This window comes from Phodopus roborovskii, unplaced genomic scaffold (assembly GCF_943737965.1).
Source record: "Phodopus roborovskii unplaced genomic scaffold, PHOROB, whole genome shotgun sequence".
In the NCBI taxonomy this organism is placed as follows: domain Eukaryota; kingdom Metazoa; phylum Chordata; class Mammalia; order Rodentia; family Cricetidae; genus Phodopus; species Phodopus roborovskii.
In genome coordinates, this window is record NW_026126511.1 from 53494123 (window position 1) to 53508371 (window position 14249).

At 39.8% G+C, this 14249-nt stretch overlaps 1 protein-coding gene across 4 annotated transcripts in view; it reads right to left on the reverse strand.

The window, feature by feature from the left end:
* The window catches only part of Cab39l (calcium binding protein 39 like), a 103925-nt gene that overhangs the window by 35206 nt on the left and 54470 nt on the right, over window positions 1–14249 (reverse strand). For all 4 annotated transcript variants that reach the window (XM_051195592.1, XM_051195594.1, XM_051195595.1 and 1 more), the window contains 2 exons: window positions 13152–13316; window positions 288–406 (listed from right to left, as the gene is read on the reverse strand). In XM_051195592.1, the coding sequence (XP_051051549.1) occupies window positions 288–406; window positions 13152–13316 (284 nt within the window). The remainder of the gene's footprint in view (window positions 1–287; window positions 407–13151; window positions 13317–14249) is intronic.

Below are 14249 nucleotides of genomic sequence, written 5' to 3' on the forward strand. Positions count from 1 at the left end.
AGCAGAAAAATAGTAACTGGGCAGTTAGGAACAGGGAAGATGAGGAAGCAAAGGGCATACAATAGAAAGAGACGTGGACAGCAAAAAGGCAGAGGCAAGAGGTAGGAAACAGAAACACTGAGGAGATGAGAGCACACAGGAAGGACTTCCTTTAGGCTTAAGCCATTTAGAGACAGATCTGGAGGGCTGCTCTTACATGGCAGACACTAAGCCTGCAGTTCCAAATGGGGCCAAAGAGGTACACTGCATACTTTTTAACAACTACTTCTAAGGAAGCAGGCACCTACCCTTTGAGGAGCATAGACAGGATGTGAGGGTGAGAACTGATGTACTCCACAGTAGGACTCCGTGCACCGATCTGTCTTCTCAGGATGTTGTTGAATATCTGGGTCACGTCTTTTTTTCCCTGTTAAAGAAACATGTCACCATTAAATGATATACTTTACATGGATAAACTGTATGGCATGTGAGATACAAACACACACGTTCATAGAGATAGTGTCATCCTATGTAAAATCCAGGACTAGTATTTTATTCTTTTCATTTATCTTCACAAAGTCCACGAAATGGGTGCAACTCTTCACCCAGTGTGAGCAGTAGGAAAGTTGGCAAACTGAAGTCCATTTGCACAACTGGGGACGCAAAGGCACAGATGGGTACAAAGCAGCAGAACTTAATTTTTTTATTCTTCTTCTTTTAGCCCTCTCAAGAAGAAAATAGTAACTGATATTTTTAAATCCTCATAAATGAGAGAAAACAGACCAGAAGTTAAGAATAAATAAAATGTGAGAGTCGGATTCTTTTTCTTAACATCTGACTCTGGGTAATATTATCCCTTCAGCTTATTTATTCTTTTTTCTTGAGGCCTTTAAGACTTTTTAAAAATGAAATGTAAAGTTTAAAATGCAAGTTTCCGCTATGTAATATGTAACTTGTATATGTATGCCTATGTGAATTACACATAGCCCAGAGGAGGAAAAGAGGCTTTTGGTCCTAATTGCCTGAGTTAGAGGAACTACTGCCAATCCTGGACAGGGCTTTTGAGTCTTCACACATCCTACAACCTGGGTTGAGTCTCATTCCATAAAAGAATCCATGAACTGAACCCATGTTTCACATACAAAAAGAGGGGGCAAGAACAACACTCCTGCTCTTTGTCTTTCATCTGACTACCAAAGGCTCTGACAGTTACTGTGTCCACCTTCAAAGCATCTTCACTCTGCAAAATCGACTCCCAAGAAGTGATACCAGTCTCTTCCCTTAAGTTACCTCAGTATCTCCCTTATGCTTAGAAAAGTCCAGTGCATTCCATTACATGCCTATTGCTTTGCATTCCTGTACCAGGTCCTATTGTTCCCAACTGACTATGTGATGTGTGCTCACTATCTTAAGTGTTTGCACAGCTCTGGCTCCTGTTCTTGTATCTTACATGCTATTCCACAGTCCATTCTTCAAGACTCAATTCAGGACAGTCCCCCTGAGATGAGTGTCAGGTTCTTGTGTCTGACATCCAAAGTTCATTTTTTTAAAGACTGAATTCAGTCTGAGATGAATGTCCTTACTACAGTTTAACAACACCCTTTGTGTACAATAACTGGTCCCTCCTCTACCTGACTACCTCTAACCTCCCCCTTCTGTCAGAGCTGCAATCCTTTTGTGAGTACTGAATCCGTACCAGGAACTTACGTCAACAGCTTAGAAAGCACTATTCAATTTTTACAGCAACCTTATGAGGGGCATACTATGAACAAGGAAACTGAGGGCATGGAATGTGGAACAGTTAGGATTCTATCCTCACTCAATGAAGTTCACGGCCTCAGTTCTTAGCCATCATCTTAAACTGATTCCCAATACATAAGATAGTGCATTGAAAGGAATGGGCTTTGTTTCTAACTTCCTCCTTGTATTGTTATCTCTAAAGGATAGAGGGCCCATTTGAATATGTATGTATGTATGTATGTATGTATGTATGTATGTATGTATGTGGCTAGAATATAGTATACACTCAATAAATACCTATAAGAGCGACAACAGGAAATGCTAGCAAAAATGAAGAATCTCACACTCTAATGGAAATGCAAAACAGTCAGGGAGATGGTTCAGTGGGTGAAAGACAAATGCACTTGCTGAGGACCTGAGTTTGATACTCCATATTCATGGTAGGAGTGTTGCAGGAAAATTGTTGCTATAGCCAATCCAACTTTAAATCAGAGGATGGTGTCAGTGATGGGCTGAGCTGGATTGGCCATAAAGTTCTTAGAGGATCTAGAGGCCCCACCCACCACCTCAGGAGAGGACAGGAAGTGAAGAGAAGGAGTTCTAGGGGAGTTTTTACTGCTGATGGTTCAGGAAAAATGTGGAGAGCGGAGTCAGCTAATCGCTCTGCTTCCCTTGGATTTTTCAGGTCTTTATCTCAGTTTCTGACTACGGAAGTTTTATTGTACTAGAACAAATTAGGCAATGGTTACATCTGGCAGCCTCATAGGAGAGAACAGACTCCTGACCTTCACAGGGGTGGCTCTGGCAGGTGTGCCATGCACACACACAAGAATAGCAATAGACATGAAGCTTTTAATAAGACATGCAAAACATTTCAGTATTTTCTTAAGAAACACAGAACTAGCTAGCTCATCATCAGGCAATCTAGGCATTCATGATGGAGAAAGAAGCACTGGCATTATGTGCCCATGATGCTCATGCGTTCTTGTAGTAGCCAGAACTGGAAACAGCCCAGAAGTTCTCCAGCAGTCAAATGGTTAAACAAACTGTAGTCATCTACACTAAAGACTAATTAGTCAGTAGCCAAAATAATATACAGCTTTATTTTAGAAACTTGGATAGATCTTGAGGAATTGTGCCCATTATGAAAAACCAGTTGGAGATGGGTCCATCTATATGAGGATTTCAAAATAATGTTCTAGAGTGGAGAACAGTCTAGTTTAGAATAGCTAGAAGTCAGGGATGTGGTGGTGATGGGCAGAGAAGTGGGTGTCACTAGAAGGTAGCATAGGGAGGGACATCTGTGGTGGTGGAAAAGATCCACATTATATGTTGTCAATGTTGACATCCTGGTTGTGTCACAGTTTTGCAGGACTTTACTCTTATGGAAAGTAGGTGAGGTCCATGGAGTTTCTTGGAACCATTCCTTACACCTGCCAGTAATCAACAACTATTTCAAGGCAAACAGGTAAGTTTTCAAAAGATACTTCTTTTTGTTGATAATTCTTGTTTTTAGGTAACAAAATTCAGCTCTGTTTTTATATAGACACAAAGAACTTTATTTTAGCTGTCATATAATAAAGAGCAGCAACTGCTGGGTATGGTAGCTTACAATTGTAATCCTAGCACTCAGGAGGCCGAGGAAGGAAGACTGTCAGAATTTCAAGGTTAGCCTGAGTTACATAGTGAGTTCCAGATCAGCTCGGGCTACACAGTGAGACACTGTCTCAAGAAACAAAACAACAAAATAATGGAATAAGAAAAAAGTTAGTCACAAACAGTGTTGTCTGTCAAGCCTGACAACCTGAGTTCAATCCAGGAAGGAGGGTAACATCTTCTGCAATTGTCCTCTGACACCTACACCCTTGCTCTGGCACACACACAAATACACACAATAAAAAAAATGTGGTCTAACTATTAGAAGTAAGAAATTTGAATATCAAAATATCAGCAACAATTAAATATCAGAAATAGTTATAGTTGTCCATTGCTGTCACTTTCTTGCAGAGAGAAATATTAAGAAATTAGGGTAGATGAGGAAAATGTAGGGCTGGCTGATTTAGGGAGCTGAGGAGATAAGGAAATATAAGCAATTTAATTTACCATGAAAACAAATTATTTCTTCCTTTAAAGTAAGTCACCATACCCAAATGTAAATTTTAATAAAAATGCAGGAAGTGAGTCTTGAGACCCTGTGGTGTACCCAGAGGAGGGTGCTTGCTAGGCATGCACCAGCTCTTTCCCAACCCCAGTATGGGAGGGGAGCACTTTCAGAATCAGCTGTTGTTACAATGCTAAAATCTTAAAAAATATTCACAGTACCTGAATTTTCTTTATGAGCAATGTAAGGCATATCTGTAACCATAAATGTAGTCTTAAATGAAAGAAATTCTATGGTATGCAAACCTTCCTAGTCTCTTCATGGCAATATTGTGGAATAAATACCAGCCCTGTTCGAAATGTCATAAGACTGTGTTTTTCATACCTCCCAGTAAAATGCCACAAGAACATTTCCACATGCATTCCAGTGAACAGCAGCAATGAAGCTACACAGAGCTCCATCCAACTTTCACACAGAGGAAAGCATTCTTCTAGTTATTAGCAAACGTGCAGAGGCAGAGGCAGCCCCTGTGAGTAACAGGAACAAGTTTTGCTGCCAAAGACCACTTCTCAAACCAGACAAGAGGGTCCAGATAAATAGAATTAGAGAAAATGGGAATGGTAGGGAGAGGTAGAAAATAGAAAACTATAAAAATGTTGTTGATTAGAAGGAATCTACATCCAAAAATGGACCAAAAACTAATGCAGCAATTTAGGATTGCATATTAACTATGGATTTTCAGCCTGAAAAACACTCATTAGCTGGCAAATCCACAAAAGGTTAGCAGTTATTTGCTTAATGAATTGATGAATGACATGTAAGGGAGTATGGACTGAAATCAAACAAGAAAGTGAGAAAAGGAGTAAAACGATCAGAAGTAACTGCAGATAAATAGAGAGACAAGAAATGAGAGCAGAGGGATAGAGAATACTTGCTTTAAAATTGTGAGTGCTGACGTATACATAAAATGTACATAAAGAATCCCTGGGCCAGCAGGACTTCAGGAGGCATCAACATTCCTGACTTTAAGCTCTACTACAGAGCTATAGTTCTGAAAACAGACAGGTAGACCAATAGAATCGAATTGAAAATCCTGATATTAACCATAACACCTAGGAACACCTGATTTTCCACAAAACAGATAAAATTATACAACGGGGTGAAGACAGTATCTTCAACAAATGGTGCTGGCACAATTGGATGAGGGTGTGTAGAAGACTGCAGATAGACCCATGTCTGTCACCATGCACAAAACTCAATTCCAAATGGATCAAAGACCTCAACATTAATCCAGCCACATTGAATCTCTTAGAAGGAGGAGGTACCCTTGAACAAATTGGTATAGGAGACCGCTTCCTGAACATTACTCCAGGAGCACAGACACTGAGAGAAACAATTAATAAATGGGACCTCTTCAAACTTAGAAGCTTCTGTAAGGCAAAGGACACAGTGGACAAGACCATACGGCAGCCCACAGACTGGGAAAAGATTTTCACCAATCCTATATCCGAAAATGGGCTGATCTCCAAAATATACAAAGAACTCAAGAAACTAGTCAACAAAACACCATAAAAAATGGGGTACAGAACTGAAGAATTCTCAATAGAGGAAATAAAAAAGGCTGAAAGACACTTAAGAAAGGGCTCCACATCCTTAGCTATCAGGGAAATGCAAATCAAAACAACTTTGAGATACCATCTTACTCCTCCCAGAATGGCTAAAATTAGAAACACCAATGATGACTCAGGCTGGAGAGGATGTGGAGAAAGGGGAACACTCCTCCACTGCTGGTGGGAGTGCAAACTTGTACAGCCATTTTGGAGATCAGTATGGCGGTTCCTCAGGAAAATGGGAATTAGTTTACCACAGGACCCAGCAATCCCCCTCTTAGGCATATATCCAAAGGATCCACATCCATGCAACAAAGACATCTGTTCAACTATGTTCATAGCAGCACTATTTGTAATAGCAAGAACCTGGAAGCAACCTAGATGCCCCTCAATTGAAGAATGGATAATGAAGATATGGCACATCTACACAATGGAATACTACTCAGCAGAAAAAAATAATGGTATCTTGAAATTCGCAGGCAAGTGGATAGCACTTGAAGAAACCATCCTGAATGAGGTAATCCAGTCACAAAAAGAGGAACATAGTATGTACTCACTCATATATGGATTTTAGACCTAGATTAAAGGATCACCAGCCTATAATTCACACCACCAGAGGAACTAGGATACACGGTGTATTCATATAAAGTCCCTCACAGAACTGGGAAGGGACAAGTCCCCCAGAGCACAGGGGATGGGGGGGGCAGGGAATGGAGAGAGAAGTAGGAAAAAACGAGGGGGAGGAAAGGAAAACATGTGCGACCAGGAAGATTGAGCCTGGTTAGGAATAGAAGACAGGAGAGACAGAGAGAGAGAGAACATAAAAGAGGGAGCCAATATTGGTTTGAAGATAGAGAATTACAAGACTGCCGCCAACTAGCAATTTGACTTCCGAGGAAAGGCTACCATAAATGCCCTTCCCAGATAGTGAGATCAACAATTAACTTATCCATGGAGCTCTCATCTAATGCCTGTTGGAAACATGAGCAAACACCCATACATAAACACTGAGTCGAACTAGAACCCAGATGCAGATGGAGAGGAGCAGACCAGGCTGCAGAAACACATAAGATAGCTTAGCTGAATAAGGAGGAGCTAATGGGCCACCAGACTGATAGCTGGGAAGCCAGCATGGGACTGACTCAGATGCCCTGAATATGGGTCTCAGCCAGAAAGACTGAGCAGTCTAAGGGATCTCAGACAGTGGAGCCAGGATGTATCCCTGGTGCACAAAAGGACTTTGCGAACACATCCCCCATGGAGGGATAACTGCCTTAACCTAGAGACAGGAGAGAAGCCCTAGTCCCTACTTCACATGACCTGTCAGATCTACATGATCTCAACTGGATGGCATTCCCCTACATATGGAATTGGGGTGGGGGGATGGGAGGGGAGGGTGGTTAGGGTGCATGTGAGAGGGCAGAGAGGGTAAATGGGAGACAGGGAGAGAGGGAAGGAGGGAGGGAGGCAGAGAGGAAGGCAGGGAGGGAGATGAAACTGGTATCGACATGTAAAATAATAAATTAAATAAAAAAAATGCTTTGACTCCAAAATTTAAGTTCAAGGACAAGTTACTGGGGAAAAGGATTTCTATTTTTTGTTTCCACAGAAAATGAAAAGCTGTCCTTCCAGACTAATGTGGTTTGATCAAGCCAGACCACCTGAAACAGAGTACCAGGTGATCCTACATTCAAAACAGCTGGACAAAGCAGCCTTACAGACTACAGCCAGGATATCTGCATCTTCTTAGAATCCCCCATGACAGTGCCCCTTACCAGCAGGAAGTAGTTGGAAAGAACAACACCCAAATTCCCAAATATTGTCTATATTTGTTTGTTTTCATTTAAATGGACTTGGTTATATAAAATAAATAAAAAGAAAAGAAAAAAGAAATTGCAAAGCAAGTCAGCAGTGAGATAACAGTAGCACTTGAACAGATAAAATGAAAAGACAAAAACAAATAGCAACACCCAACAATCTCATTCATGGGTACTTTGTCTAATGAAATGAAAATCTATTTTCATACTTAAAAACAAACTATACACAAATGGATATATGCCTTTATTTGTAAATGACAAAACTGGAAATATACCAAGTATTCTCCAGGTGGGGATGGATGAATGTCCTATCCAGCATTCACACAACGAACCCATCAATAAGAAACAATCTCCTGGTCAAGACAATAGTTGGGGAGAATCTCAAGTGAATCATGCTAAATAAGAGTGAATTAATACACCTTCACAGTGAGAAATTACTACACACTTAGAGATTAAGAAAGGAAGCAGCTTTTTAATAATAGTGCATGTCCTATTCTGGCTGATTCTCAAAGAGGAGCAAGAAAAGTGTTAGCCCACTCACAAGGCCTCTGTCCTTCTGACTAGCACCCTACCTTCCAGCACCCACTACTTCTGAACAAGCTTCAACATGAGCTTGGTGGGGACGAGCCATAGCAGCTATAAGTTACAGTCACCCTTTTTAGTGCACTGACATGTAATAATGGATAGCTAACACCAACTCCAAAGTTTCCTTCTGCCCTTGGCTAATTAGTTCCTTTTCCTACCCCTAGCTTCTTTAAAATGGCTATGTTTACTACACAGACCTAACCCCATATTTTCTCCCATCCAAGTACCCCTAGCTTCTTTACAATGGTTATGTTTACTACACAGACCTAACCCCATATTTTCTCCCATCCAAGTACTAATCAGGCCCAACTGTGCTCAGCTTCTGAGATCAGACAAGATTGGGCGCTTTCAGAGTGGTATGGCCATAGACTAACTCCATATTTTCTAAGCAAGCTTATTAGTCATTATAGTATTAATCTTACTACTTCAACTTTCTCTTGAAAGCCAGCCTTGAAGGGCTACCCACTGTTTCTGCTTACATGCCTTTCTTGCAAAAAAGATTAGCCCCCTGGGGACTTGGGTCGCTCTTCTCTCTCCAGATGAAGCTATGTCCCTTCTGCTTCCTGGAGAAATTAATTAGGACAAGGTCCTTAACCAAAGCTGGAAAATAGTCGTTCTTTGACATGCTCTTGAACTTTTCTGCTAAAAGTGATGAGCCAAATAAAGTCCCTAACATGTCATTCAGTCATTCATCCAACAAATAACTGTTGGTGAATTATCCAATCTCAAGTATTCCATTATTCAACAACAACAATAACAAAACAGACTAACTGTAACAGTATTGCAGTACTGTTACTATTTTTTTGAAGGGCTGTTGAGAAATCTTGGTAAAGTGCTCCATGAGGTCCCAAGTTCAATCCCCAGAAGAGCCGAATTTACAAAGTTATCTTCTGACCTCCTCGTGGAAGGCTTAGACTATCAGGTTTTATGATTTCAGTCTTTCAAAGTAATAAAATCAAAAGTAAGGAATGGTTTTAAATGGGATCAGAGAGGAGGGAAATACATTTAAGGACCAAATATTTCCACAAATTATGGACTATAAAGCATCTTAATGAGGTGACTAGGCATCTGTTTTGTAGGGTTTTTTATTGTGGTGAAGCTATATATAAAGAAAGAGGGTCTGAGAGCGCTACTGTGCCTGGCTGACATGGGTTATTACAATAGCTACATCCTCTGGGACTCTGAAATCTCATGATGTAGTTAATTCAACCTTTAATTGGTTCATCCTGGTTCTGTATGGAAGAGTTGGTACTGTTAGAAAGATAAATATCTTGAAGAATGCTTTCTTCCTGCTTATCACAAGTTCTTTCCTGAATGTGTAACACTAGTGAGCAAGAGCTTGTGCTATTCTTGCCAACCAGCCCAACTGTACCAACCAGTTCGTTCCACTTATTCTTGGCTTTTCAGGTGGCTATCCTCATCTAGGCTTGAAACTCACACTTTTTTCACTCACACACTTTTGTTGAGAGTAGTGAGAAATGATCACTAGTTCACAGTGCAGTTTTCTTATTTAACCTGAACACTCAGCTTTGCACCCGCCCCTACTTGGCAAGGCATACCCGCCTCACAGCCACCACGGTGGACTCTAAACAAAATCTCATGTTTTTGTTGTTCTTTTTCCCCACTCTCTGCAAGGAATGCTTCCTCCCCTGGGTTATCTGGCAAGAACAGTAGCCCATCCCTAAAATAGTAATTTTTCCTCCCAGTTATAAAAACATCAGAAATTCTAGTCAAATGACTGCTGTGCTCTTCAAAGATACATGGTAAAAAATTTCACTTTGGGAAATGCTATGATCACCATTTAAAAGAGACTGAATTGTCTAATAAATAATTTATTAATTCCTTAAGAAAAATGGTTTATTTACTTATCTCTCTCTCTCTCTCCTTTTTTCAAGACAGGATTCCTCTGTAGCTTTGGAGTCTGTCCTGGAACTCCTTCTTTAATCTGGCTGGCCTCAGACTCACAGAGACCTGCCTGCCTTTGCCTCCTGAGTGCTGAGACTAAAGGCATGTACCACCACCACCTGGCTGATGTCTCTCTCTCTCTCTCTCTCTCCCATTTTGACAGTTTTCTAAGTAGCCTCAGCTAGCCTAGAACATCTGATCTTCTCAACTTAGCCTGCTTTTTGAATGCTGAGGTTACAGGTATGTAACACTGCCTGGCTAGACTACCTTCATTTATTATACCCTACATTCAACCAAGCAAGCAAGCAAGCAAGCAAGCAAGCAAGCAAGCAAGCAAGCAAGCAAGCAAGCAAGCAAGCAAGCAACCAGCCAACCAACCAACCAACCAACCAACCAACCAACCAACCTAAGATTAGCCTTGTTTTCAGAGGGCTGCTGGAAGGAGTATGACCAAGGGCAGGCACAGAACACCATGTTCCAAGTGCTATGTAACACTGGAAGAAGTACACCAAAGAAAATTCCAGGTGTTTCACAGCTTTGTTAAGCAGTAGCTCAGCTGTAGGAAACACAGTCCTAGCACCCAAGGTATTTTCAAAATGGGAGGGGCTTCCGAATGCTGCCTATGAACTGAGAGACAAGGGTTAGGGCTTCTGTGTGGTTAGAATAAGTTTTGAAACTAGGAAGAATTTTATCAAGCAGTCATCAGCTTGAATTGGTACTCTGGTCTCAAGAAGGAGAAGCATTGCCTATGGTTGGCTGGCCCTTCCCTGCAGTTCAGAGAGATGTGCAGCACATTTCTGTAGGCAGGCTAGGAAAGCTGGTGAGACTGTCTCCACCCTCACAGCACTATGTGATGTGATGGGATGCTAAAGAGCCAATGTTTTTCATCCATTCATTCAGGCAATCAATACATTTACTAGGGGAGGATAGCTGCATGTACCAACTATCTAATTCATCAGTAACTACATTCTTCTAGGCATTGCACTTTACCACAAGAATACATAAAGTTAAGAACTATTTGCTATTATTTAATCACTATGTAGTTCGGTAACTTAGAACTCACTAGATAGAGAGATAAGGTCATTCTCTCTCAGCAGACATTTGTTGGTTATACTTCTTTGGCTAGGGCTGGGACCCTTGAGAAATCCCTTCCATGTGAGCATGTCAATTGGTCCTGTTCAGACCCTTTATTCCTCCCATCCCACTCTTAGCACTCGGAACCTGTTTTATGTTACTGTATCTGATGTTCTATCTTCCCTGGGTCTTCAAAGTATAATAACCCTTGTGCATATTCCTTCCATTAGCAACCTACAAGTTAGAGTGGGATATAAGATAAGGCTAATCTCTTAACTTATTCAAGCAGATCAATGGTAACAATAGCCTCCAATGTGGCTACTGTCAGGGAATATACAAAGCAATAAGAGAGACAGGAATATAATTATAATCCAAGAATGGGGACTCTTTCTTATTCAAGGTAACTGTCCAACTATATCCAAAACAAATAAAAATGGTCCTGCTAACAGCTCAGTGGGCAAAAGTGCTTGACACTCAAGCATGACAAACTGAATTATAACCCTGGGAGGAATAGATAACCAACTCCTGAAAGATGTCCTCCATCCTCTATATGTGAACATGTATGCACCTGTAAACATACATACACCACCACTAATAACAATGATGATGATAATAATGAAAACTCCAAAGGATATAACAAGTCAATTCAGTTTGTATTTCATTTTAGTTTGAGAGGAACTGAAAATACTCTGACATTTTATACATTTACATTTATATTTTTTATATAGTGTAACATATATGTACATGTCTTTTACATAGTTTAATACTGACAGAAGTGTTGTGAGTTCCTGTCATTGCTCTATAAAGAGAAGATTTGGGCTGAAAGAGTTAATTTCCTGGTTGGACAATCAGAAGCAGGGGCTGGACTAGACACCTCCATTACCAAGCCAAGTGTTTTCCACTATGTCAAGCTTCTACTATGTTCATGACATGTAATTTTAAACTAAATAAAGGAACTTTTAAGTATATGAACATAGTAAAAGTATGCTTTGGTTCCATGCAGAGCCATTTGGAAAAAAAATGGGAATAAGTACAGGCAAAGATTTAACAAGCCAAGCTCAAGGAACAGAGACTATGGGCCAGAAAATGTCACATGGAGGAACAGAATATGGGAGGGAAAGATAAAGACAGACAGGTGTATCTGAAGGAAGAATGAGTTGAAGCCTGGGTCCTGTGAGAACTTTCTCCATTTTTACAATACCACCAGTCTTGTCTGTACTTTTTCTATTCATCTCATTTGTTCAGGGAGTTGTGGGCTAGTTTTTCACAGATCCCTAGAACCTTGACCCTGACCTGATGTCAGCTGAATCACTGCAATTAACTTCCTTCTACCTGTCCGTGGAAAAAGCTAAAAGTAATTTGCTTAAAAAAATCTGCACACCTTCTGTTCATAAAAAATCAACGAGAAACAAACACCTGTTACTACCAAGTATAGTGGTAGAAAGAAAGCAAGAAATAGGAAAACAGGATGACTACCATCTAAATAGTAAACATACAGCCCCTCCTACAAATATTTAGTTATCCAACATTCTGTAAGGTATATCATAAACAATAATAGAATAGTAAAATGCTTATACCACATTTATTGCTTTTATTTTACCTAATTGCTTAGATAAAACTGGTTAAACTGCTTTCAAAATGATGTCAAAACATACCACCATACTGTCACTTAACAAATTTTTGGTTTGGTATAGTATTTTAATGAGAATAGGCTTGATAATATTGTCTTTTTAATCATAGATCCAGCTTAGTAATCCCATGGCTTTGGGAAAATTACTTAAAATCTTGAGTCTTGGGTTCTTATCTATAACATGGGATGAATAGGGCCAGTGAGATGGCTCAATGAGTGAAGGTTCCTGATAACATGAGCTTGACCTCCTGACCCCACAAGGTGGCAGGAGAGAACACACACACACACACACACACACACACACACACACACACACACACACACACAAAAAAAAAAAAAAAAAAAAAAAAGAATACAATTTAAAATGGATTGAATAATGAAATATTTGCCATAAAGGTAGTTCTAAGAAGAAGCTGTGTACTTGAAATTGTACCTTGTACACAAGTACTTGTTATCTCTTGTGAACAATGGTCATTAACCCAGGTGCAGAAAACTTAACTACAGTGTGCCTTTTTTGTTGTTAATGAATCTGACTGTAAAGGTTTATAAAAGCTATTTAATATCATATGTGGATATTAATTGTTTTAAGTCAAGTGTGAACTTATTTGCTGCTGGGAACCAGGAGAGACATCAGTCACTTAAAGTCAAACATGTACGCTCATTATTTACTCTCAACAAGTAGGAGGGACAGCCTTGCCCAGAGCCCTCACCTCAAAGTCTATCAGCTGCAGGTTGGCTATCAGTGTCACCAGCAGTCCACTGCTGTAGAGCTCTTGTGCCAGCTGAGCCACTGCTTCTGTAGGGGGCTCCTTGTCATTTGTACCACACAAAATTTCCTTCATTGCTTGCAGAGATTTCGACACTTCTTCTGAAGCCTAGAGACCAGAAAGTATGTTAACAGAGAGAATACAAATGTTAGGTTTTAAGGAAGCAAATAGCTTCCCACACCAAAGGCATACACACACCCACATGCACAGACACACACTTCTTGGGCCTTGTCTATTTATAACCAAAGATAATTTTCTAGCTATAAATAAACAATAGCAGCAGCAACAACAACAACACTAGTAGGTATTCCTTTTTTAAATCTTAAAAAAAAAGTTACTAAAATGTATGTGGAAAGATCCCTAATATTTCTTCTTAGACAATATAAATGAAGTCTCAAACAATATTCATAGTCTCATTTGGTACAAACAAAAAAGAAAGTGTAGCCTTGAAAATTCAATGGAGTGTTTTGAGGACTTATCAACGGCTACAAGTGTTTATTTAAGTCTTTTGCTACAGTTGTTCAGTGGATCCTTACTCTCTTGATCTTCTCTAATGGTTCAGGCATAAAATCCCAAGTTGTCAAAATTCATAAGCTTTTGACATACTTATTCCTCCTACACAACTATATTTTTATTTTTGTATTTATAAATCTTAGAGCAGTTTACTACAGTTCAGGAATAATAAGAGAATCCATAGAGGCAGAATGTAGTTAGTGTCAAGTCCGGGGAGTGGGCTGTGAGGAATGACTACTAACGGGTGTGGGTTTCTTTCGGGAATGATGGAAATGTTTTTGAATTAAATAGTGGTGATGGTTGCACAATCTTGTGAGTTGTAAAAACCCAGAGTTGAGAAATTATATGGTATGAGAATTCTATCTCAAAAACCCTCATTAAACTAGTACAATAGACAAAAGAAAGACTACTTTAGTTAACAATTTGTGTTTCTATTTAAAAAAAAAAAGTATATTTTGGTTGATTTTTACATTGCAGTATCACAGTCATCAAAATGAGAAGAAAAGGAGTGGAGTAAGACAAATTACA